At 37.9% G+C, this 27,199-nt stretch overlaps 1 protein-coding gene across 3 annotated transcripts in view; it reads right to left on the bottom strand.

Annotated features, from left to right (window-relative positions):
• TTC28 (tetratricopeptide repeat domain 28) overlaps positions 1-27,199 on the bottom strand; it is a 621,782-nt gene that overhangs the window by 167,089 nt on the left and 427,494 nt on the right. For all 3 annotated transcript variants that reach the window (XM_055322350.1, XM_055322351.1, XM_055322352.1), the window contains one exon: positions 11,047-11,554. In XM_055322350.1, the coding sequence (XP_055178325.1) occupies positions 11,047-11,554 (508 nt within the window). The remainder of the gene's footprint in view (positions 1-11,046; positions 11,555-27,199) is intronic.

Genomic DNA, 27,199 nt, shown 5'->3' with positions numbered 1-27,199 from the left:
GAAATGCCCCCATGGGGGCTTTTGACTCATAAACCTATTCAGCCTCACATGTTCATAATCATTTGTGTAAAGAAGAAAAAAGCTCCAAGCACTAATTAGAAAGATAGAGCTGTTGTATTTTCCTCCCGATCACCTTATCTTCTTTATTCAGTTCTTGAAGACTCAGCTATTAAAAGAAATTAAGTAATTCATCAAGCCCATTTCAATTACCTGCTGCTGATAACATCAGATTACAATTAGCATCTACAAATGAACCAAGTGCCAACTGCCAAGCTGAAACATAAGCTAATTTACTGCTAGACTCTGACTGCTGGAGACAGAACTCTGGGATCTGGCAGCAAGCATCCACTTCATTATTCCAACAACAGTTTTGCAGCCTCTCCTGCCACAGACCAAAGTGCAGCTCTGACCAAGATTTACCGCCCCGTCTGCCTCAGCTCACATGTTTACAGATGCACTGTATCTGTAAGCAAATCACAGTTCCTTTTAAATAGCAATGTCTAGACAAGCAGGGTGACAAATCTTGACCTAAAGTAGACAGTAAATATTATTAATATTTATTAGGCACTGATAGGTGTGGGGCACAGCACAGGATGTGCGTGTCACAACCTTAATGAAGGTCTGAATCATTTTCAGGGAAGCCTCTGCTGCTTGATCAGAAAAACTCCTGTTTTGGTTGATGCCCTCCATTTCTCATTTTTCCTTTCAAACAGGGAAAGCACATTCTGTTACTTTCTTTTAGATGTCTAGAAATACCTATTTCCAGCTCTGGGTCGCATTTTTTTTATACTTATATTTCCCCTTTTTATGACCCTTAATAGGAACTGCTTTAAATGGAAAGCAGAGGTGTGTGCTTTGGCTTCCCATATCGCAGACATTATTAGACTCCAACAATCTGTGTAGTCTCATCTACACTTCTCAAGCAGAAGAACTAACTGTTCAGTAAATATGTAGGTCCCAGAGGGGGCCTGTGGGCTGTATTAGAAGACAGCATACAGACTGAAGGTTGGAACTTGCCACTGCTGCATATAAATTGAATTTGAGCCAGCATCTTTCTTTCTATGCCTACTACACAGCTTTGTAGTGAGAATGAAGTAATGTTTACGAAGTGTCTAGCTCAGTGCAAGTAGCCAATTAACACCAGCTTCTTTGGGAAAAAAGGAAGGGGCTCTTCCATCCTGAAGGTGCCTATACTTCTCTAGGAACACTTGCTATTTTTGTCCCTGAGCACTAGCAAGGTGACCTATGACCCTTCTAGTAGTGCTTCTTCTTTTCCATCTTCCTATGTATTAAGGTGGGAAGATGTGCAGAAGAGGAAGCAGCATGGTCTTGAACCTAGGCTGGGTAATCCTAGCATGGTTTCCACTGGAGTCCACCCTTCTACTGGGAATATTCCTTCACAGAAAGAACTGTGGACATGGAAATCAGAGACCTGAAGTCTAGGCTCAACTCTGCCTATTACTCTATAATCTTGGGTGAGTCACAAGCATTCATTAATCTCTGGATTCTCCCCAGTGAAAAGGAATAATAATAGTTTACTTCACAAGGCTGTTAGAAAGACAAACAAGTACCGTAAAACATAAATATGGTGGAATCACACTGCTACACCAAGAACTTCAAAGTGGTATCTCATAGACCCTTTCACATCTTGAACAGTTATTTTGAATACAGCCCCATAAATCACACTATGGATTTCCAAAGAAAAATACTTAATTGGTGTAAATTAATTACTACCTACAATTATTATCAATATTTTACCTATGAAGCTAGGCTTCTCTCCATCTCTCTCCAACATATAAAAATTGAAATGTGAAAACTGATGAAATAGAGTGATTGCCATATTACCAGATACTTTTTCTCTGACAAAAGAAATTTGTTTTAAGATTTTTTAGCATACAAGTTTTACACATGTTCATGATTTAATTCATAAAATGTATTCCAAAATAATAAGTAATTAATGTACGATATGTGTATATATTATAGAGACAATATGAAATGCTGTTGTACCATCTTTCCTTGGGAATGCACAACTTTCTGATTCAGACTGCTAAAATTTAATTTTTAGATATAATTTTTATAAAAGTTAATTAGGTAATATTTCTTAAAAATCAGAGCAGCTGAAAATCACCATTTCTGGTAATTATCATTTGCCACACTGCAAATAAAAAGAATGATGCATACCCACCAGAATTGCTACCAAACTTATTCCAACACATGACTCCCAGGATGATTTGAAAACATGGTAAAAAAAGAAGCCAAGCACTATTTTATGAGATCTTAATGAGTCTTTTATGCTATGGATCTATTGAGATGAAATGGATCAAATTTTTTAACCTACCTGGGCTGTGATTTTCTCATATGTAAAATTAATTAATACTCCTGACCTCATAGGCTTGTGGAGAGCATTAAATATGAAAGTGAATATAAATGTGGCATAGAGCAGGTCTCAATATATACTTGTGAAACGAAAAACCATAAGCTCCATAGGGGCAGGAACTACATTGGTTTTATTCATTTAAGGCAGGCACTAACTAGTGTGCCTGTCACATAACTAATGTTCAATAAATGCTTGTTGAACAAAAGAATGAACAATTAAATGAACAAATGAATTAATGAACACTAGTCCCATTTCCCTTTCTTTCTCAAACTACTTTCTAGATATTTCTTTTTGACTAAAAGGGGGATGGTTATTTTTAAAATTTCAATTAGTTTCCATAGATGGATTATTAGATATTTGATCCCAGAATTTGGTGGGAAGGGCTTTCTATCTCTCACATTTGACCCAGTACTAGAAACAAAGCCAGCCCTAGCACTGTTGTATGTGGGAAGTGTCTTCTGAAATGTGTTCGCCTTTATAGATACTCCAGGGGCGTAGTGACAAACTAAGAGGTCATCTTCATCTGGAAGGAAAGTGGGAAGGGAGGGAAGGAGAGAGGGAAGAAAAACTGAAACTAGCCATCCTACTGTTCCCTTCTCATTCTTCTGACTGCATTTCATCCCACAGTAAGAGACAAGTGTGCCTAGTCCCCAGTGAATGAGAAGACTTGAGATGATCACTAAGGACTTTAACTGGGGCTTTGTTCCAGTGACCTCCTCTACAGTCTGAGATTTGACTCCAAACTGCCTAAATTAGAACCATAAAAAAGGCTACCAAAAAACCAGTCTACAGATGTAATGTCATGCAACTGTAATTGTTTTCAGCATAAAAGAAAAGACGGACATTTTCTAAGTTAAAATATACATTAACATTATTTTCACAAGACACACGCTTAGGAAACAGCTAGGCTATTCTTTGTTGTTCATACGAAATCTGAAGAGTCTAAGTCATTTCTACTTGTTTTATTTTAAAACAAATAAAGGTGGTAATAAATATCAGTACGTGCTGAACACCAAGGGCAGATTTCATGTCATCTTTACCTTCTCCTCTCTATCTCCACAAGTTTTATCTGCTTTCCCCTCAGATGTGCACAGAGAGCTTCTACTGCCAAAAAACCTTCTTAGTGACTCAAATCTCATTCCCCTTGGCTTCTGTGATATAAGTGATATGCCCTCCACATCGTGAAGCTCTCTTCTCCCTGACCTCTACCTGGACCCCCTCTACCCTCTGTGATTCTGACTCAGCCTCACTGGCAGGCTTTCTCCCTTATCTTACAGATGTCATGAGATGATGCCCTCTTGATACCTGTTTCCAGTACTATTTGCCCATGTTACATTCAGTAAGAGACATACATATTGAACATGTACAAAACCAAACATCAAACACTTCCCCAAACTAGTTTTTCCTCTCAGCTTTCATGTTTCTTTCCAAAGGCACCATCATTCCTCCAATCATCAGGGCATAACATCTTGGGATAAGCTTTCACTCATTCAATCTAACAATATAAGCACTTGCTGCATAACCACTATGTGGTAAGGGGTTACACTCAGTGATACAGAGATTATGGATAGAATGTTGTTCATACTTCCAATGAGTTCTAATCCAGTATGGATAACTATACAAGTATACAAATAATCAAAACTTATGATTGAATATAAATAGAATAGAAAAATTTTTTAAAGTGTTCTTAGGGCTCTTAGGCCTCAGACAAGAGAAAACTTTATTATCAATAGAGTCTTTAAGTAGTGAACAGTATTTAGAATGATCCAAAAAGATGAGTAACTTTACACAAGCAAGATAGGGAATCAAATGCTCTAAGTGGAAGAGATAGCTTGAGGAAATAGAGTGAAGCAAGAAATCATAGCCAATGTGGTGAGATTAGAGAAGATGGAAAAATCTAGTTTTAGGGAAAGTAAACAGTATGGACAGAGGAGGAGTGGAATTAAATAATGGAAATCATGACACACTCCATTTCAAGGTGAGGACTCTGGCCATAATGTTGTGGGCAATATGCAGCAACTGCTACCTGCAGAGCAGCTTTGGGAGGATCAGTGTCATACTGACATGTAGGAGGGAACTCACATTGGAGGGAGGGCCTGGTGGTAAAACAACCCATTAGTAGGCTAACGCACGAGACTGGGCAACCAAAAAGGGGCAATGAAAGAAAAGAACAGGATAGCAGTGCCTCACAGAGACTAGAAGAGGAGGAAATTTCAAGGAAAAGTGAGTTGAGCATACAATTGCTGCATATGATTAGGAAAATTTAGAAGTGTCAAAAGATCTCTCAATTCAGCCATGAGCCATCACTGTTGATCCTTTTCAGGAGACAAAGGTGTGAGTCAAACTTCAATGGATTAAAAATGAATAGGAGTTCCACTTCCAGTAATGGAGGAGCAGCTCATTTCAGACCAGCTCTCTTACAGAAAACAACTGTAATCTGGAAGGAATGGTGGCCACGAAAGATGCAGGGGGAGGAATTTACAAAAAGATACAGTGCAACCAAAAGCAAGGAGGCTAGAGTTGACCCTTTGAAGAAGGAATGGCATTGGTTAAGTTTCCTATTTTTGAAATGCCAGAGGGCATTTTTTTGGTGGGGGGCCAGAAAGCAAGCCCCAATTAGTGCCATGTGGTGGGGTTACAACACATGTAGAAATACAGTATTACTTGCTTGAAGAACCAGAGGAAAAATCCCAGAGTGAGCCACTGTGGAGAGCCTTTAATTCTAAGTATAAATTCTACGCAAATCTCTAACACCTGAAATATGCACATGCAAGGCTGAATCTAAGCAGCGCAGTTAAAGCTAAAAGATCTGAACAGAGATTTTAGCTGCCACCTACCACAAAGATGACTGAATTTGGAATTTGAATTAAGCCAAGTTAACTGGTACAATGAACAATGATAACAAAATATTGTTAGGAGAAATATATCACAATCCAGAGTCTCCATAAAGTAACATTCACAATATTGGATTAATTCCATATTATTGAATATACAAAGAAACATTATAAAATGTGACTGATATTCAAAATAAAAGGCAATTGCACAATTCTGTGACTGTATCAAAAGCCACAGAATTATATACTTTAAATGAGTAAACTGCATGGTATGTGAATATATCTCAGTCAAGCTGCTACAAAACAACAACATCAACAACAGGAAATCAACAGGGTCTACCTCTGAAATGGACTCTTAACTACAGAGAACAAGCTGATGGTTACCAAAGAGGAGGTGGGTGGGGGGAATGGGTGAAATAGGTGAAGGGAATTAAGAGTATATTTATGCACTGAGCAATGTATAGAATTGTTGAATCACTATATTGTATACCTGAAGCTAATACAACACTATATCTTAACTACACTGGATTAAAAAAAAATAGGAAAAAAAATTAAAAAAAAATAGGATCTGACTCTAGGATGACCCACACAGAAATAGGAAACAAGGTTTTAAAAGCTTTTGTAATAAACAGACTCAGTTATGCAAAGGAAAAATACATGTAGTGAATAACATAAATTTTAGCAGAAAACCTAAAATATTAATTAAAAGAATTAAGTGGAAATTCTAAAACTAAAATACAATATATGTCTGATAAAAAAATTCACTTATGCAGTAAAGAATAAACTTGCCCAAAGAGAGGTCTGGACTTCACTCTCAGCTCTGGGAAGCAATCTTGGAGCCCTCAGAATGCCCTGCCCTAACAGTGTCTTTGTTTACCTGAGTGTGTTAGCCATGCCAAATTATTGATGCTAACAAGGTGTTAGACTGGGGGCTTTTAGCTCAATCTTTGGGGAGATAGAAACCAAGGTCACTCATCTTTGTAGTCAACCATATCTATGTTACCAAGGTCCAGTAAAAATTTTGGACATCAAGGCTCAAGCGAGCCTCTCTGGGTGATAATGGTCTGTGCACATTGCTGATATTGTTGCTTAGAAGCACAGGCACTGTCTCTGACCCCACTGATAGAAGACAACTAACTGAAAGCTTCATGCTTAGAACTCTCCTGTCATGTGCCTCTTGCCTTAGCTAACTTTAATCTATATCCTCTCATTGTAATAAACCATAACCATGGGTGTAACAGCTTTGAGTGAATTCTGTGAGTCCTTCAAATGAATTATTGAATCTGAAGGTGGTCGGGTGATCCTTGCTCATAGTTGACATCCAAAGTGAGAGTAGCCTTGAGGAATCCCAAACTTGGCATCACTAGATAGGTTAAAAGCAGATTGGAGATGACAGAAGAGTTAGTGAACTTAAACAGAAATGTTCAAATCTGAAGAATACAGAGAAAAAAGATTTAAAATGTGAACAGAGCCTCAGTGATATATAGGACAATATTGAAAGATCTAAAATAATGCAGAGTCTCATAAATAGATGAAAGAGGGAATGGGCAAGAAAAAATATTTGAAAAATTAATAAGTATAAATTCTTTAAATTTGGTGAAAGATATACACCTGCAGATTCAAGAGCTCAAAGTACCAGAGTAAGGAAAAATACAAAGAAAGCCACATTTTAAACTGCTGAAAATCAAAGAGGAAATCATGAAAGCAACCAAGAAAGAATTAGCACATGCCTCACATATTTTCAATTCTACTGACTTATCATCAAAATAATAGGGCCCAAGAAACACTGGAAAGGATATTTTAAACCTTTTTTAAAAATCCATCAACCTAGAATTCTGTATCCACCAAAAATATTCTTCAAGAGTGAAGATAAATAAAGATGTTTTAAAGTAAATAAAAATGGGAAGAATTCATTACCAGCAGACCTGCCCTACAAGAACTGCTACATGAAGTTCTTTAGGCTGAAGGTAAATGATACGAGAAGGAACCTCAGATCTTGATAAAGAAGTAGGTAAACAGAAAACATTTTTCCTCTTAATTCTTTAATATAACTGTATAAAACAACAACAACAAAAAACCCACATTGTATTGTGAAGTTTAAAAAGAATATAGATAGCATAAAGTACAGGGAATAAGGAATAAATGGACCTATAAACTTGTAAGGGACTTACATTTGAAAGGAAATGGTAAAATATTAGCTCAAAGTAGATTGTGAAAATTTAAGGATAATACAATGCGATCCTAGAGCAACTACTAAAATATAATGCAAAGAGGCAAAGCTAAAAAGCAAGTAGACAAGTTAAAATAAAGCCTATATGATTAAATTAATCCACAGATATCAGGAAAGGAAGAATAGAAAATAAAATATAAAGCAACAAAGAGAAATCCAGGAATAAAATGACAAACCTATATACAACACCACCAGCCATTACAATAAATGTTAGATGAATGAAATTTTCTAATTAAAAGGCCATAATTGTCAAAATCAATAAAAAAGCAAAACCAAACTAGAGGTTATCTGCAGTTAACAAACTAAATATAATGACTTATTGAAATAGAAAGTAAAGAGATGGAAAAACAAAGGACCACACCAACAGTAAGTATAAGAAGGTAAGAGTATCAGATAAAGTAGACCTCAAGACAAAAAGGCTGACCAATGACAAAAAAGAAACATTTCATAATGATAAAAGGGCCAATCTGTCAGGAAGACAAAAACAATCATAAATGAGTATGTACCCAATGACAGTTTCAAAGTCCATGAAGCCATGTTTCACAGAGATAAAGAGTAACAGAGAAGTCCACAATAATAGTTGGAGATTTAACAACCTCCTTCTTAGCAAGTGACAAAACATATGAACAAAAAAATCAAAACAAAGATGATCTGAACATTCAGCACCATTAACTGCCTTGACCTGATATCTGTAAGACATTACACCCAATGAAATTCTACAAAGTATGTTCTCTGACCACAATGAAATTAAATAGAATTTGATAACAATAATGTATCTAGGAAAATTCAAAATGTTTAAAATTAAATAACCCTTTTAGGAGTTAAAGAGAAATCACAATGATCTTAGAAAATATTTTTAAACTCAGTGAGGGTAAAAACAAAATACCCCAAAAATGACTGGAAACGGGCAAAGCAGTGTTTGGAGAAAATTTTATATTTTTCTAATATATGCATTTTTAAAATATTTGCATTATTTCTAATATATGCATTATTTTTATATTTTTATTTTCTAATATATGCATTACTTTGTATTTTTCTAATATATGCATAATTTTATATTTTTCTAATATATGCATTATTTTAATGCATATATAAGAAAATAAAAATATATTTTTATATTTTTAAAGATATAAAATATAAAAATATATTTTTAAAAATATAAAATAAAATCATATTTTAAAAATATACTTTTAAAAATATAAAACATATTTTATATTAAAATTATTAGGGATCCCTGGGTGGCGCAGTGGTTTGGCGCCTGCCTTTGGCCCAGGGCGCGATCCTGGAGACCCGGGATCGAATCCCACGTCGGGCTCCCGGTGCATGGAGCCTGCTTCTCCCTCTGCCTGTGTCTCTGCCTCTCTCTCTCTCACTGTGTGCCTATCATAAGTAAATAAAAATTAAAAAAATAATAAAATTATTAAAGATTATAAAATATATTTTTAAAAATATAAAATATAATATATAAAAATATTTTTCTAATATATGCATAATTTTATATCTTAAATTTAAAATAATGCATATATTAGAAAAAAGAAAGGTCTAAAATCAATGGCCTGAGGTTTGACTTTGAGAAGCTAGTAAGAGAACCCAAAGTAAGCAGCAAGAAGAAAATGATAAAAATGAGACCAGAAATAAGTGAAATAAAAATGCAACAAGCAATTAAAAAATTAACAAAAGCAAAAACTGGTCTTTAAAAAGATCAAGAAAACTGATAAATCTCTTTGTAGAATGATCCAGAAAAGGAGGATGGGGTGGTTTGCAGGTAATAACAAAACTGAAAGAGGTCACTAGATATCCTACAAGCATTAAAAGGAAAATAAGAAAGTTCTATAAACAACTTTATGCTACTAAATCCAATATTTAGATGAAATGAGCAAAGTCTGGAAAATATACCTTATCAAAACTGATACAAGATGATAAAATCTGAATGGTCCAATATGCAACGGCTTTCTGAACCCCAGGTTCCAAGCCCTCCAATCTATCCTATGTGCCACTGTTTGACTTGACTTCCTTAAATATACAATCTATCTTCTTACTCCTACATTTCAAAACCTCCAGGAGTTCTGCTAGCATATCTCTTGCTTAGTTTTCATATTAATCTACCATCTTCTAGCACAGTCCTTAAGGGTACTCATGCCACCATCCCTCAGATATGCCAACCCATTCTTTCACATATCCCTTTTCATCAATGCCATCTCATTCCTGGCCAAATCTCACCTATTCTTCAAGGTTCAAATGAGTCTAACCTCCTCTGAGAAGCTTTCTAGGCTCTTCTCATCCCTCAGGGTCTCCCTTCTTGGAGTTTCATGGCAATGCCACATCACTAATATGACTTGTAGGGAGGCCACTGTTGTCCTATGTATTAAGTCTTATTTTCCCAATTAAATTATAAGCTTTTTGAGGGCAAAGATTTTTTTCTTAAATCTCTATCCCTTAAGGCAACCATTCTAGGATTTAGCACACAGTAATGACTCAATAAATACTTATAATTTATTGAATGAATATATAATGCCAAGAGCTTATGTCTATGATTCTTATCAGACTCTCGAGACTGTCATTCTGATCTCAATACCATCTTCAGAGTTATCTCCAGGGATTTGCCAGACTTTTCCTAGCAACTATATTCATGAAACATCTGGTTACGATAAGCACAGGGTAGAAGGGAGGGAGGAGCAGTGCTATAATTATATAAATGGAGAGAGAGGTGCCTCAGTTTTGTAGGTCACATAAGAAAAGGGAGCTGAGTTTTACATTCTGCTGCTACTAATATCCAATAAGCATACACAAATACCAATGAGGTCACCTTCCCTTTGTCCTCTCCCTGTCCTGTGTCTTTGTGGACACAGAACAAACAATGGGGCCTCAGGGATGAGTTCCATTTATACTTCCAAACACATCTGTTCCTTCCATTCATTGTGTAGCCACATATGTTTGAGAAGAGTAATGATAACAATATCTTCTAAAAAGTAGCCAGTGACCAATACTTACTGTCTCTTCCATTACATACAAATTCCCCAAAATTTATAAATGTCTTAATTGTAACCAAGTACCATCAAACAGTGACTGCAAATCTATCTTATTTAAATAGATCTTTCAAAACATTCTCATTTATACTAAAACTAGCAGTATCATTTGTGAATATGCGTACTTTTGAGGAAAAAATACACTTCCTGTGGCATTCAAGTCACCAAGAAATCCCTTTAAACAAAATTCTTCTCAAATTCCCTTCCATTGATGACTTCCTAGCAGCTTCTCTTTCATTTAAACCAAACATTGCTTTTATATCCTCATTTCATTCCCATTCTCTCTAATTAGATAAATCTGGTTGTTCTTCTCTTTAAACAGATTATAAGGTTGGGGTGTTCTGTTTTTCCAGTATTTCAAAATTCTAATCCTTGCAGGACTGTGATGGCAGGAAGGATCATGTGATTTAGAGCAGGAAGGCTTCAAGGAAATATATCTAAGGAAATATATAACACACACACAATGTGGAGATTCTTTAGAATACAAACACACAGATTCCTGTAAAAGATAGTGGGCTACCCTGGCTACTTCCAGCCCACGGCATTGACTCAGAATCTTGAAAGCAATCCTGTCCTTACCGAGATTTGAGGATGCTCGCCCCTCTGCAGCCCGGTCCTTGAGATCCTCAGCAATGCCCAGCTGCTGCTCATGGTACTGTTTAGCCCGCTCCAAATCCTGCATACACCTGGCAGCATGGCCCAGGCCAGCATAGGCCCGCATTTCAATTGCCTTCTCCATTAATTCCTGTGCCAGCTCCAGCACATAGTTGTGGTAAGACATGGCCTTGTCAAAGTTCCTCCTGTAGTGATAGGCACTGCCCAGGTTGCTGTAGGCCCGGGCCTCTTCTCGCTTGTTCCCCAGATCCTTGGCTATCTTCAGATGCTGCTCATGGCACTGCACAGCATTCTCAAAGTCACCCATGGCAATATACACAGCTCCCATGTTGCCGAGTTCTCGTGCCTCAGAAAGCTCATCTTTGGATTGCTTGGCCAGAAGAACACACTGTTTGTGACTGGCCAGTGCATTGGGGTAGTCTCCAATGGCTGTGTACACGTGGCCCAGACTGCTCAGGGCTGATGAAGCTGCCTGGAGAGAAAGGATAAGGCAGAGAAATGAAAGCATATCAGAAAATGCCTTTGGCTTGTTTTAGCAGATAAAATGTTCAGGGTTTGCCTGTAACCATCCAACTCTGCTCCTAATGGTATTTCTATCAGTGGTCCACAGACCTGTGCAGACTGAAAAAGAGGCCATCCAAACAGCAAGTTCCTAATAAAAGACAATGGTAGTTTAATCAGTAACTTTCAATGCCTAATCTCACAGAAACAGGCTGTGTTCTATATAACCTTTGTTTTAAAGACTAATTGACATTTCTAGTATTATGCTATATCTCTATTAATAGCCATTAACCTCTGTAGTAGAAGAAAACATTAAAGAAAATCAGAATTAATTACAACATATACTACAGCATAGGAAATTCATGAGAAATCCATACTTGAGTCTTTGCACTCCTGGGCCTTTCTCTAGTTGTGTTTTCTCCCAAAGCAAATGGATAGATTAATGGTAAGGGAGATACTTAGAATGATGATTGATAATTTTGTGACTTAGGTTGACTGGGTCAATTTTGTGACTGGAGGGTTCTGTTTTCTTTTCTGCGTTCCCTCAATGTGACTTCATCAGTTGCTGATTATTGTGGAGGGTTTAGATTTGGATGAACCCCAGGGCAAAACAATGGGTGGTTCCAACCTACACCTCTGAATGGGGCAGTCCCACTGGGCCTCACCACCTGTTTTCAGGCCCACATTGGCTCTTCTAGGGTTGTTTTTGTTTTTGTTTTTAAGATTTTATTTACTTAGAGAGTGTGCACGTGCAAGTGGGGGAGGGGCAAAAGGAGAAGCAGGCTCCCCCCTGAGCAGGAAGCTGGACCTGGGCCTGGATCCCAGGACTCAGGGATCATGACCTAAGCAAAAGGTAAACACTTAACTGATTGAGTCACTTAGGTGCCCTTGGCTCTTCCAGCTTTACTCCTCTTCCCTAGAGGCTCTTCTGACCCTGGCCTCTGTGCAGAAAGAAGCTATCTTCCTAGTCCCCTCACAATGCTTGCCACACATACAGTTCTTGTGTAAAGAAAAGGACTTGAGCTCTTTTTGTCTTAAAAGTTTTAATGAAAAGGACTGTATGTCGGTAGAGTGAGCCAAATAGGGGCAACAAAAATAACACAGGAATTATATGCCTCTGAATCTTCCACAAGTGCAATTACTCTTAGATTCTAGTCTAGTTTCTAACTCCCTTGCAGAGACATAAAGGGGAAGTTACACTGGGCTTTTTCTAATCTCCCTTTGTGTTCTGTTTTGTTTAATTACTAATAATTAAGTTTGTATTCAAATTCCAGTTAGTTAACATATAGTATAATATTAGTTTCAGGTGTAGAATTTAGCGATTCAACACTTCCAATACAACAGCAGGTGCTCTTCACAAGTGTCTTCTTTGAGACACCTGGGTGGCTTGGTGGTTGAGCGTCTGCCTTTGGCTCAAGTCGAGATCCCAGGGTCCTGGGATCAAGTCCCACATCAGGAGGCTCACACGGAGCCTGCTTCTCCCTCTGCCTGTGTCTCTGCCTCTGTGTGTCTCTTATGAATAAATAAACAAAATCTTAAAAACAAAAACAGGTGCCTTCCTCAATCCTTCTCACCTATTTAACCCATCCCCCACCCATCTTTGATTCTACAAGTTGGAGACTCACCAACCCTTTCCTTCCTTCATACTGTGCCTACAGCTCAAGCCATGTATTCTCATTTCTTCATGATGATCCCTCTTCCCAACATAAGCATGTAATCCTGGCAGAACAAAGAGTTCACTCTATCACAGGTAGGCAAGTGATTTTCACAAGGGCCTCCAGGCTAGGGAATAACAATGAGATAAGACGGTCCCACCTCAAGTAAGGCCATTTCTTTTATGAGATGTGTTCTACTGTGCACTTCAGAACACTTTTATTAATATTTTATAGACGTGAGTGATTTACTACCCTATTTCTTTGCCTGCAAAATAGCAGTTCTTGATAAAAATAACAGAAACACTGACCATCTTTATGATGTTTGCAACTTGTGTATTTGCAAAGAGTTCTATATCATTTTAAGTTGCCATTAAAAAAAAGATTTTATTTATTTATTTGAGAGAGAAAGTGAGAGAGTACACATAAGTAGGGGTAGGGACAGAGGGAGAGGGAGAAGTAGACTCCCCACTGAGCAGGGAGCCCAATGCAGGGTTGGATCCTAGGACCCCAAGATGGTGACCTGAGCTGAAGGCAGATAGAAGCAATAGAGCCACCCAGGTCCCCTGCCTTTTTTTTTTTTTTTAAGTCGGCTCCATGCCCAGCCCAGTGTGGGACTTGAATTCACAACACTGAGATCAAGACTTAAGCCGAGACCAAGAGTCAGACGCTTAACTGACTGAGCCACCCAGATGTCCCTTAAGTTGCTTTTATCATTTCAAAGATACTTAAACAAAAAGATTTACAAAAATAGGACATAAGTACTCAGAAATTTACTTTCTGTTTGTTTACTTTTTGTTTTTTTCTGAATAGAGAAGAGCAGAAATGCGTCCATAAAAGTCACAATGCTGTAGCAGTTATGATTCTGGCAGAAGCAGCAATGACGTCATCAAAGAGCATGCCCCTTGGACAAGTACTGGTCTCAGGCTCCCACTTCAGGAGCCTTTTTGGGACCAGAGGTTAGAACTACACGTCAGCACATTATACATGAACTTTTCTACTGCTCATGATTCCCCTCCCCCACCCAACAATCTCCTTTTCCTCCTTTGCACAAGCCCAGGGACTTAGCCTCTTTCCTCTACTTCTGTAACTGGCCCTCCCACCTTACACTCTCAGGTTCTCCATCCAAGTCTGGCTAAGTAGCAGTAAAGTCCACAAACTCCACCCACAAATCTTTGTCACACAAAGATCTTTCACTATGGAGCTATTGTAACTTAGAATCAGATAAACTTGATTCAGAATTGTACTGCCCTGGGTTCCCTGGGTGGCTCAGCAGTTTAGCCCCTGCCTTTGGTCCAGGTCGTGATCCTGGAGTCCTGGGATCGAGTTCCGCGTTGGGCTCCCAGCATGGAGCCTGCTTCTCTCTCTCTCTCTCTCTCTCTGTGGGTGTGTGTGTGTATCATGAATAAATAAATAAAATCTTAAAAAAAAAATGGCACTGCCCTTTACTAGCTCTGGGGCCTTTAAGACACTTCACTTCTCTGAGCCTTGTTTTCCAGACAGACATTTCTAGGTTGCAGCAGTGCACCAGGATTTGAGTGTTTTCAGAACTCAGCCATGAGCCTCTGTCAAATGTATAAACCATAAATAATTCACTAGATAATTCCAAATCGTAGATCTGGAGGCACTGGAGGCGATGAGCCTTTGAACACTGCAGGGGATGAACTTATAAGGCCTGGGGCAGGCACAGCACCCCAGGCATTACTGTTCTTAGGAACTTCTAGTTTATGGCAACTCCAAATGACAGCCATGGGATCTTCTGCTTCGGTTCTTCATTTCTCTAAATGCCAGGGAGACAGAGGAGCTCAATTGCTGAAGTTCTCTGAACATAAGGAAAGGCAGTATTGGGGCATTTCTCCTCTAGGGTATGGGAAAAAGAGGAAAGGACTACCATACTAGCTCTACCCTGGTACCCTCTGGCTACCAGACAGTGCTGTCATGCTGCAACTCTTCATGGCAGGTGTCCTAGAAACCAGCATCTCTAGACAATATAATTTATGAGGCACACATAATAGTCTCTGAAATTAGAGAGGCAGCTCTACATTAGAGATATAATATAAGAATGGGGCAGGATTTAGAGTCAGAAGCTTTGGCTGTATAACCCTGATAAGTCACCTCGCTTCTTCACCCGTGTTTCCTTCATATGTAAATTGTACTGGTATCAACAGTGTAGATACTTCCAAGAGCTAAGATGGGATCAGATGAAGCAGTGCATATGAGTGTCCTGCATAAACCATAAAGTTCTCAGTGAATGCATCACTAAGGTGTGGATGGATGTTTTATGACTGCAAGCTGGCTGGGTTAAGCTCTGATACCTAGCAGAAGCTGGTAATGGCAACTGAACACATCAGTCATTACAACCAACTATATTCCTATCAGTTGCCACAGGAAATGAAGTCCAGTGTTTTACAGCCCTTGGGCAAATAACATGTGATGATATTTATCAGCTAAGTGAATTACAAATTAATCACTTGTCTTTGTTCCTGTTCCTGTAGAATAAGCTTAGATCTAAAACATGGTTTCAGGCTGTTAATGAGAATCTGAAGACCCACTATCTACGGGGAATCACAGGCCCCACCTCAAGCAGATGCTACATTTGCCACTAAGGTTAACTGCTGCCTTTGTATATTAATCTCTTTGAGATTTTTGTGCTAGAATAGCAGCAGCTGCTTCCCACAGTGGAAACATTTTGGAACATCTGTATTTGAATACTAAAATGCACACAAACAGTTATGCTAACAAACTATCTGGTTGGGATAAGACAATACTTTTTTTCTCTTTTTACAAGATATAAATTACTCTGGTTCTTGCCAAAGCATGATATCCAGCTGCAGACTTAGCACACAGGAGTCAACACCCTTTGCTCTGTGACCTGAATATTTACAGAAGAAGTGCATCTGACATGTTAGCCTTCATGAGACTAAAGAAAGAAATTTGCTCATAATTTGCAAACCACCTTTAAGGACTTCTAGTTTGAGATATAAAATAGAGAAAGTTTAAACTACTCAAATTATAACCACATTGATAACACTACCATTAAAGATTATTTTAAAGACTTAACCATGTTTTCCTTCACATCTAGCATGTCTCCCTCTCCTTCTCCATTGTATGTATTTTTCATAAGGGTATATTTTGTGGGGGGATTAACTGCACATGCAGAGAATATCCAATATAACTGCTGGCTGACTAATTGTGGATAGTTTTTTAAAAGGAGAAATACACCAGCTAGTACCAGAAATATGGTTTTCCTTCTAAATCCACATGCATCTTGTATTCTCTGCAAGTTCAGTACCCACAAACCAAGGTCCTAGGTTAACCACTTACAGCCCAAGAGGCAGAGGGATGTAGAATAGGGACAGATTCAAATCAGGAAACACAGATTCAATGACAAATTGTGTGATACTGCACAAGTTATGTGATACTGCATAAGTTTCCTCATCTGTAAAATGGGGCCATTAATAGCTTCCAGTGTGGTGAGTACTAAATAAAAGTTTTAAAAATATGGTAAAAAGTAACCAGAAAATAGAACATGAAGTTATGTCACCAGAACTAAAAAGACAACATAAGAGGCTTGCCCCACTGATGACAGGATGTGTAACTATCTTCCTATACTGGAGTATATTACTCACAGTGTTCTTCTGCAAATGTAGGCATAAGAAAATTCACCCTTTACCCAGGAGCACTCTAGAACCATTGGTATATCCAACACCTAATGTTGCTTACACTTTACTTCAAGTAGTCAAAGCTTACAAAGGTACTGGAGTGTTTTGGGTTCGTTGGTTGGTTAGTTGGTTGGTTTGTTCATTCATCCATGAAAAATCTCTAGACTGGCACAAACGCAGTCAACTAATTTTTGAGAAAGAAGCAAAGGCAATTTAATGGAGAAAGGACAGTCTTTTCAACAAAGGGTGCTGGAATAACTGGACATCCGCATGCAAAAAAGTGAATCTAGACTCAGACCTTACATCTTTCACACAAGTTGACTCAAAATGGATCACAGACCTAAATGTAAGATGCAGAAGTATAAAACTCCTAGAAGATAACATAAGAGAAACTCTAGGAGACCTAGGGTTTGACAATGAGTTTTGAAATATAAGACCAAAGGCATGACCCATAGCAAAAAAAAAAAAAATGGTAAGTTGGACTTTAACTGTGCTCTACAAAAGATACTGCTAAAAGAATGAAAAGATCAACCACAGGCTGGGACAAAATATTTGCAAAACACATATCTGACAAAAGACTTGTATCCAAAATATGTTTTTAAAAGAAAAACCCTTAAAGCTTAGCAATAAAAAAAAACAACCTGATTTAAAATAGGCAAAAGATCTGAGCAGACACTTCACCAGAGAAGATATAATGATGGTAAATAAGCATATGAAAAGATGCTTCACATGGTATGCCATCAGGGAATTAAAAATTAAAACAATGAGATAGCACTGCACACTAATTAGAATAACTAAAATCCAAAAAACTGACAATACCAAATGCTGGTGAGTTTGTGGAATAACAGGAACTCTCATTTCATTGCTGATGAGGATGCCACCTGAGACAGCCACTTTGGAAGACAGCTGGGCAGTTTTCTACAAAACTAAACATATTTTTACCACATTATCCAGCAATCATGCTCCCCTGTATTTACCCTAATGAAATGAAACCTATGTCCACACAAAAACCTGCACATGAATTCATAATTGCTAAAAACTGGAAGCAACCAAGATGCCTTCCAGTAGGTGAATCCATAAACTCTGGTATATCCTTATAATGGAATGTTATTTAGTGCTGAAAAGAAATGATGGAGCCACAAAGAGACATACAGGAACCCTTAACTGTACATTGCTAATGAAAGAAGCCAGTCTGAAAAGGCTACATACTATATGATCCCAATTTCTGACACTCTGTAAAAGGCAAAACTACAGAGAAAGCAAAAAAATAAAATAAAATCAGTGGTTGCAGGTAAAGGCTAAATAAGCAGAGTACAGAGGATTCTTGGACAGTGAAACTATTCCGCATGACACCTAAATGGTGGATACGTGACATATTGCATTCTTACAGTCTGAAATGACACACACTGTGTATTTAATGAGTATACTGTAGCTTGAAAATATACCCTTAATCAGTAACTGAGCTGATAAAGTAAGTCTGTGTAAAAGTTAAATGATAGTTGAACATCTAGAGTTACTTACTCAAGAGTCACAAAACCAACTGGACAAAAATAATAAAAAGAAATTACTATCTAGGGGATCCCTGGGTGGCGCAGCGGTTTGGCGCCTGCCTTTGGCCCAGGGCGCGATCCTGGAGACCCGGGATCGAATCCCACGTCGGGCTCCCAGTGCATGGAGCCTGCTTCTCCCTCTGCCTGTGTCTCTGCCTCTCTCTCTCTCTCTCTCTCTCTCTCTCTCTCTCTCTCTCTCTGTGACTATCCTAAGTAAATAAAAATTAAAAAAAAAAGAAATTACTATCTATATTATTGAGGACATTATCCATGATATCACCCCAATGGCATCTCTATAAGAACTATTGGAAAAATTTCTTTTAGATTTCAATGCTTTTACCAAGCAACTGCTATAGTTATATCTTAAAAAAAATAAATTGTGAATCTTGCAAGTGGTCAAATTTACTCTTTTGTTTGGATTACCAGGAAGCTTATGGCTTGATACAGAGCCTCCCTTTAACAGCCAAATAGAATCCCATAATATGTGCAGAATCTGCCCTGGCTTCAGCCTTATGACATAACCTTAATGCTCTCATTACTCTGATTTCTTCCCATTTATGTTTTGTGTCCTGCTCCCAAAATCCTTCTTGGATTAAGACAGAGAAAAAAAAAAACAAATCAACAAAACACAAACAAAATGATTAAATATTAAAGCTCTTGGTAGGGAGAAAGCTTCCTGAAATGGGATCTCTAAGAATTGTGAACAACCTAAAGAAGCCACAACCTAAAGAAGAAACTTAAATACCACACAAACAGGGAAGTTATAATTATTTGGTCTTTAGTATTCTTAAATCATTTTTGTGTTGTACATGTTCTATAATTGGTACCAGCTTTATTATAATCAATCTAACAAGTTTGTCCCAATGCCTAAAGCTAGGGTTGGAGGACTACTCTGCCGTTGTTTCTTAAAAGGTAAAAGAGTGATTTGTGCATATCTGAGTTCTTTCTACCATATAGTATCCCATGGTAGAAACAGTTGGTTTGAATCTATTACTCTGAGCTTAGAGAGCAGTTAGTGATTGTTATAGCTTCTCCACAGCAATCTATCAGCCTTTTCTAATACTGTGGGGCCAGAGAGCTTTCATAATAATTATTTTTATCAAAATTATATTAGGGTTGGAAGAATAACACAATGTCAGAAAGATCTATTACCTAGACCCAAGAGTTGCTATCACAGGTGATAAATTATTTATAATGCCCAGCATTAATACAGCAATGTTTTCAAACCAAGAATTTGTAAATGTCCTTTGCAGATGCAAATTAACAGATTAATAAGGAAACAAGCTTTCTTGTATGAGAAGCTGAGATGACAGATTAGCTATTAAGAGCAATTTATAGGTCATAAGATATGAAAGTTGGCAAGAAGCACTACCTTGGCTGGCTCTATAAATAGTAAAACTGCATTTAGTTTCCCAGAGGTATCCTGTTAGACATTTTAATTATACCATAAAAACTGCCAGAATTTATAATGACATTTTTTAAAAAACTTGATGCTCCATGTAAACTTGAGGCAATACAACAGGCATCTATGCTCTATGTGCTATAACTGCCAAGTTGCAGCCAGCGGAAGACTGCGTGCTGCTTTTTGCAAAGGACTACAAGTGTTAAGTGTTCAGTTTGATGCTGAACGTCAAAGGAAAGACATGTTACCCCCTAATATCTCCCACAGGTCATGTAAGGATTCTCCTCCCTCCTTCACCTCTGGACACGTTCCATTGTAACCCAACACTGTCCATCTAGGATGATTTTTACAAAGAACAGCCTCCATTCTATAAAGCTCCTTGGTCACAAAATGATGACCATGTAAAAACCCTAGAGTCTGGATAGTCCTTTTAGGGAGTTGAATTTAACTGGGGATAAATTTTGTCACTTACTTAAAATAATTAGTTAAGATGATTTTTGGAAACTTAATTTCCATTCTCAGTTTCACCTACATCTTCAGTTTTATTTGGGGGAGTGATAGATAACCTAATCTCAAATAAGTTTTTAATGACATAATTCACTCAAGTTTCTTAAGCAATAATTTGACCTGAGTTTGCAGACATATTCAACTATAATGCTGCTTTAGTCCAATCAAAACTATTCCATTCTATACTTGCCAGCCAACCCGACTTTTAGTAGGCTATAAAATATTGTTCTGTAGGGGGTTGGAATGTAGTAAATCACCCTTTGAAGACAGTGCTTACACCAAATCATAAAATCTGGCTTTGGCTGGGCAGGATATAATGGAGAAATTTGAAGAGAGAAAACACGTATGTGTGCAAGTGCATACAAGAGGCAGAAAAGACATTTCTGAGGAGGAAGAAAGCCCAAGAAAAGGACAGCTTATTTGCCGGGGCCAACAAATAATAACAACCAAGAAATCTTTAAATTGGATGGAAAGGAGTTCCCAAGGGTCCTGGAAATATGTTAGAAAATTAAGAAACAGCTGAGAACTTCTGCTACCACCCATGAAGGAATATCAGTATGGCCCTCTCCCTATAAAGAATAGGTCCTAATGCAGACTGAGACTTTCTGATATGCATGCCTTCTAAGTGTTCAAGAATAAATGGCCCAGAGATCCCTGGGTGGCGCAGCGGTTTGGCGCCTGCCTTTGGCCCAGGGCACGATCCTGGAGACCCGGGATCGAATCCCACGTCGGGCTCCCGGTGCATGGGGCCTGCTTCTCCCTCTGCCTATGTCTCTGCCTCTCTCTCTCTCTCTCTCTCTCTCTCTCTCTCTCTCTCTCTCTGTGACTATCATAACTAAATAAAAGTTAAAAAAAAAAAAAAGAATAAATGGCCCACAATCTCAGCTCTCTGTAATTTGTTCACTCCACAAATTCAACTTCTATCCCTGTTGGATGATTCCAAACTTGGATTTTGGAACAAGAGACAAAATATTTGAGCTGGAAGAGGCCTTATAGATTACCTAATCCACCAGTTTTCAAACTTTGCTTAAATCAAATTACAAATACGTATAATTTGTGTGATTAAAGCATACTTGTTTAGGTTAACTTGGACTAAGGTGCATTCTTCTCCCTAAGCATTAAAAGAATTCTGGCATCTTGAAGGATTCTTTAGAGCAGAATTTGAAAATCACTCATCAATATAAGCTCCTCGATGTCTTTTAATGTAGAAATTAAGGCCAAGAAACATCAAGTACCCTGGCCAAAGATCAACCCACTAAACAACCAGCAAAGGCAGGACTAGAGCCTAGGTCTCCAAGCTCCTATTGGTGCCTCCTCACTCAGCTTTGCCAAATTGCACCATACCATCTCACAGTCACCTCAGACTCAGGCTCTCACTGCCCTTTCCTAAGTCCCCTTTACTCCTGTGACTTCCATGATAAACAAAAGAAGTGAATGTTGTCACCATGCCTTTCAACCAGTCAAAAGTTCAGTGTTATCATTCATTTTTCCATGTCTTATGGCCTTCATAGTCAGCCTCCCCCAAGAACAGCTTTATCAGACTCCTGAATTTACAATTATACTAGTTATTTAATAATCTTTATCCAAATGCCAATGATTTATATACAAGATCCACTTAGAATTAATTTCTAACAGTTTTATTTTGAATAATAAATATTCTCTTCAGGATGTGTGGCAATATTAAAAGATGAGGTTGGTAAGATATTTTAAATACATGTTGCTCTTCTCTCCAAAATCCCAGCCAGCTATTTGATGAAACTCAACAGCAAACTTTATTTTTTTCTTTAAAGATTTATTTGTTTGTTTGTTTGTTTATTTATTTATTTATTTGATACAGAGAAAGAGAGAGAGCAAGAGGAGGCAGGGACAGAAGGAGAAGGAGAGGGAAAGAAACAGATCCCACCCACCACCACCACTGAAAACAGAGCCCAGCAGGGCTCGATCTCAGGACCCTGAGATCACAACCTGAGACAAAACCAAGAGTTGGACACTTAACCACTGAGCTACCCAGGTGCCCCTCAACAGTAAACTTTAACTAAACTTTAGTACCTGCAGTGCCTGGGTGGCTCAGTTGGTTAAGCCTCTGACTCTTGGTTTCAGCTCAGATAATGATCTCAGGGTCGTGAAATCAAGCCCCACAACAGGCTCTGTGCTGGGCATGGAGTCTGCTTAAGACTCTCTCTCCCTCCTTCTTCACCCCCTCCCAAATTTTGTTTTTTAATTAAAAAAAAAACTTTAATAACTTTCCCAACAGTTGCTGATTCTGTCTCCTAAATAATAATGGACTTAGGGGCACCTGGGTGTCTCAGGGGTTGAGCATCTGCCTTTGGCTCAGGTAGTGATCCCAGGGTCCTGGGATCGAGTCCTGCATCGGGCTCCCCGCAGCAAGACTGCTTCTCTTTCTGCCTATGTGTCTGCCTCTCTCTCTATGTCTCTCATGAATAAATAAATAAAATCTTTTTAGAAATAATAATAGGGATGCCTGGGTGGCTCAGCGGTTGAGCATCTGCCTTCACTCAGGTTGTGATCCCGGGGTCCGGGATCAAGTCCCACATCAGGCTCCCTGCAAGGAGCCTGCTTCTCTCTCTGCCTATGTCTCTGCTTCTGTGTGTCTCTCATAAATAAATAAATAAAATCTTTAAAATAATAATAATAATAATAATAATAATAGACTTAGTAATGCCAGGTAATACAGTGAATAAACTAGATTTGAATACTGACTCTGTTCCCTTAAGGAAGTTACTGACTCTCTCTGCCTTGTTTCCTTATCTATAAATTGGGAGTAATGATATCTGTCTCGTGGGACTGTTATAAGCATACATTTAAAGAGCTTAGAATTGTGCCTGGAACATAACAAGTATTCAGACACTGCTGGCTGTTATTATAGATGCTAAATACCAATAAAACAGAGTAAATTAAGTAATTTTAAAGTCATACATTTATATTCATTTAATCCGTTTTGTACATTTATTTAAAATTTAAATGCACTAAATTAGTGCCTTCCTTCCCCTCACTTATTATATTAATTTAAAAAACCTGAAAATGTCATTTCCCTTGTGTTACATTTGTCACTGTTCCTTTGGCACAAAAATTATTTGGGCATGCAAGCACATTACATTCCTTTTTGGGAATCCCCAAAGAAGACATTACACCAAGATCTAAAAAAGGAACACAATACATTCACTGAAGAATACCAAAATTTTAATTAATATCCTAAGTTATTTTTTTAATATTAGCTTACTATAAAAATAACCAAACTGACATTAAATATAGGTTACATTGATAGATAAAATTTCTAATTATAAGTATGATTGAATTTTTCATCATGTTAGTTTTCTTATTTGTTTTTCAGTGGTATGCTTGTTTTGGATGAAAGTGAATACCATAAAATGTACTAAAGTTTCAAAGGAAATATGTTCTGAAGCAAAAAGAGTTGATTCATATATTTTCTATTTAAAGCAATAGGAAAAGATACAGGATGGGGTGAAGGGGAAAGGAGCATAGTAGGAGACAGGTTAGACTGGGGCTTATTCATCTCTAACTTCACAGTCTAGCATAATACCTGGCACTCAACAAACACTTGAAGGACCAAACGATAGTCATGGGACTTTTGGTCTGCATAAGGATATAAAAGAAGAAATGCCAGTCTGCAGTCCCAAAGAAATACCAGTCTTCTATCCTCAAAGGTAAGAATGCCAGAATGAATATGTGGTACCAGTACCTCTCAACCTCTAGCTCTGTAAGCAAAATTCTGGTTCAATGCAACTTTCCTGCTTGGTGTTTGTCTTTGTAGAACTCATGATCCCTCATATTTGTCCTCGATTTTCTTCTACCTGTTACTCCTCATCCAGTCAGTCATAGTCTTGCTAATAAGTCTTATGATACTATTCTCTTTTACCTTTGCATTGTTCACATGAGACATAAAGTGACTAAACAGGAGTCACTATTATTTTTGTTATAATACTATTTTTCCTAAGAAAAATTATAATGGTACCTCAAATTAAAGTCTAGGAAAATTAGTAAAATTCAGATTTTTTCTGGGTACCATTAAATGCTTTCTTAGAAAAAATAGATCATCACAGTAAGTATGACTACTGTTCATTGAGAGCCAGGCACACCACATTTTGTCAGTTCAAAGTTGCACCCATCAAGTTATGAAGCACCTTACAATATGTACCACCAAAAAATGACAACAATGTTGCAATCAAATAATGTCCGTATGCTTACTTATTGAATTTAAGAACATCCTGATTTCAGATATACTAAAATGCGGGGAAAAAAGTGCATCTTAGTGTCAGTGAATTATGATGTATCAGGTGTTTATTTACATTATCCCAAATCCCCATCAGGACCTACAAGATAGAAATTTTTACCTTCTTTTTGCAGATGAGGCTATAGACAACATTAAGCAACTGGCTCAAAGTCAAATAATCAATAAACAGGAAGTTTGGGATTTATATCAAGGCCTACCTGACTGCAAATCAGAGTATTTCCATCACACTTCATTTCCTCCAGAAATCCTAGACGAAAAAATGAGGAAGAAGGCAAGGGCACTGGCTCTTAAAAGGACTCATTATTATTGCTGTCTACAATTAGGTCCTTAGAATAGCTTAGTAGGCGGGTGTTTCTAACTTGAATATTTAATGAAAATGGCTACTGTCAAACTATATCACAAACTGGATACAGACTCAGAATTTTAATAAGACTGAGGAAGAGAAACCTACAACAATTCTACCACACTGCAGTAGCATCTTACAATTTTTTACTCCCTCTCCCCTAGATAGAAAAACTACCTTTAGATGTCTTCAAGTTTGCCAATATACTCATGAGTCTAAAAAGAGGTATATTTTATTTGATTAATATTATCCTCAGGATTATATATAAATGCTGGGATATAAAGTGAAAACTTTAGGGAATGTGCTAAGTCTAGGACTGGCTAATGTGTCTGGCATGCCTGAAAAATCCCAGAAAGCAGCTCCCAAATGTCTATAATTACAGACATTCAGAGGACAGGTTCTGATTCAGGTTTAAGTTTACTCCATTTAGGGATAGAGATGGTTTTCAGTAAGAGTATTGGCTGTGAGTTCAGGCAGGACCATTTAAATGTGCCTTAGTAACGTATGTATGCTGGGAACTGAACAGGAAGAAGTAGTCCAACTCCTAGAATGGCAGCATCCATCTGCAGAAGGTTCTATTCAAAGTCTTATGGTATTAAGCAGAGACTACTGGAAAATATGTCATTTTATGGAAACCTCAGAAGCCTCTCTCTAAAAAAAAATTGGGATTAGGAATGGATTGGTTTACCTTGCTCCTAGTGAATGCTGAAGGGGGAGGTAATGATTTGGTCACTGTTAAAGGGAAAAAGCAGCAAGAGGAAAAAGGTGGAGCAGTGAGTGATGACACCTCTGATGGTGCCCTCTTCCACATGGGGGTAGGACACATGTCTCCTGCTCTGGCTTCTCTCCAAGAAAGTAGCAGCACATTGTTCCCATAATAACGTGTTGTATCATATCTGATTACATGCAAAGTTTATTTTACTTAATTTTATGGCTCAGAAGAGGAAGAGAGAGAGAGGGAAGAAATAAGGAGAAAACAGGAGGATAGACAAAGTTTTGTTTCTCAGTTCTAAGACCCCTCTACTCGTAGTGACTCTACAGGTACTTGCTATGTACCTCAAATCTAACAAAAATAGGTAGAAATGCTGAAAATGAGTCATTAAGTGACAGTAAGGGTTAAGATGAACCTTTTACTGATAGAAGGAATGCAAAATAAAAAATGGAAAGAAGTAAAAAAAATACTAATTCTAAAACATTAATCTATCACAAAGCATTTTTCACTAAGGTGAAAGTATGACTTGAGTTTTTTAATTTAAAAGAAACACAGAAACTTGATTTGCATTCAATGAGTTATCAGAAAGACAGAACTTTGATTTTTTAACCTAATTTTACTGTAACAAAATTAAACTTGTTGAACCGGCGATAAAAGGTAGAGGCCACTACCCACAGCCTCACTCTAGGCCCCAGTTAAGAATTTGCCAGTCTTTCACACCAGAATCCAGATGTGCCCAAGTGTGAGTTACATTTCCCCCTGGGATGCTTCCTCTAATGTCTCTTCTCTATCTCTAACAAGATAAATAGTGATCCTCACACTTCTCATGGGTGCCATCAGAGGCAAAACCAGAGTAGTGCATTAAACATGTGTTGGGTACTTGAGAGCAATGTGGTGATTAAGTCAGCTGGGGGCATCAAGGATGTGCTTCAGGGGGCTGGTAATAAGAGGCTGGGAGATATATTCATCATTGGATACTTAATAAAATTTTCTGCATAACAATGCCCACTGGGAATTCTAAGTAACTCGAGCATACTGTGAATAACAGCTGCGTTCAAAGGAGATGGGCCTCGCCACAATGGCAGAGTCCCCACTGGCACTGTAGGTACTGTGCTTCCAGAAACATCAAGAAAACAAATGCTTGCAAAACTAACAAAGAATAGCTAAAATTTATTTATTCACTCACACGTTCAACAAACATTTGAGTGGTTACTATGTCCTAGGCCCTAGGAATGTAAAGATACATGAGACAAGGCATCTGATGTAGAGTCACAGCTTAGAAGACAGGAAAACAGTAAGTGCAATAGACTTCTGGGTGCCTAGGGCAAATGAAAACCCCCAAGTTTCTCAACTTCTGGTCAGAAGTCCCAGTAAAACAACAGTGAAAGAAATTTTTTTAAAAAGCTGTAAGCCCATAAAAACAAAAAGATTGAGAGAGATGCCAGCAAATGAGAGATATCCACCAAATTTTGGAAGATGGAAAGCAGATGGATGAATGGTAACCGATTTAGTAGG

This window comes from Nyctereutes procyonoides, unplaced genomic scaffold, assembly GCF_905146905.1.
Source record: "Nyctereutes procyonoides isolate TBG_1078 unplaced genomic scaffold, NYPRO_anot_genome, whole genome shotgun sequence".
Lineage (NCBI taxonomy): Eukaryota > Metazoa > Chordata > Mammalia > Carnivora > Canidae > Nyctereutes > Nyctereutes procyonoides.
Note: the sequence above shows the minus strand (reverse complement) of the source record. Positions and strands in the feature narration are given on the sequence as shown.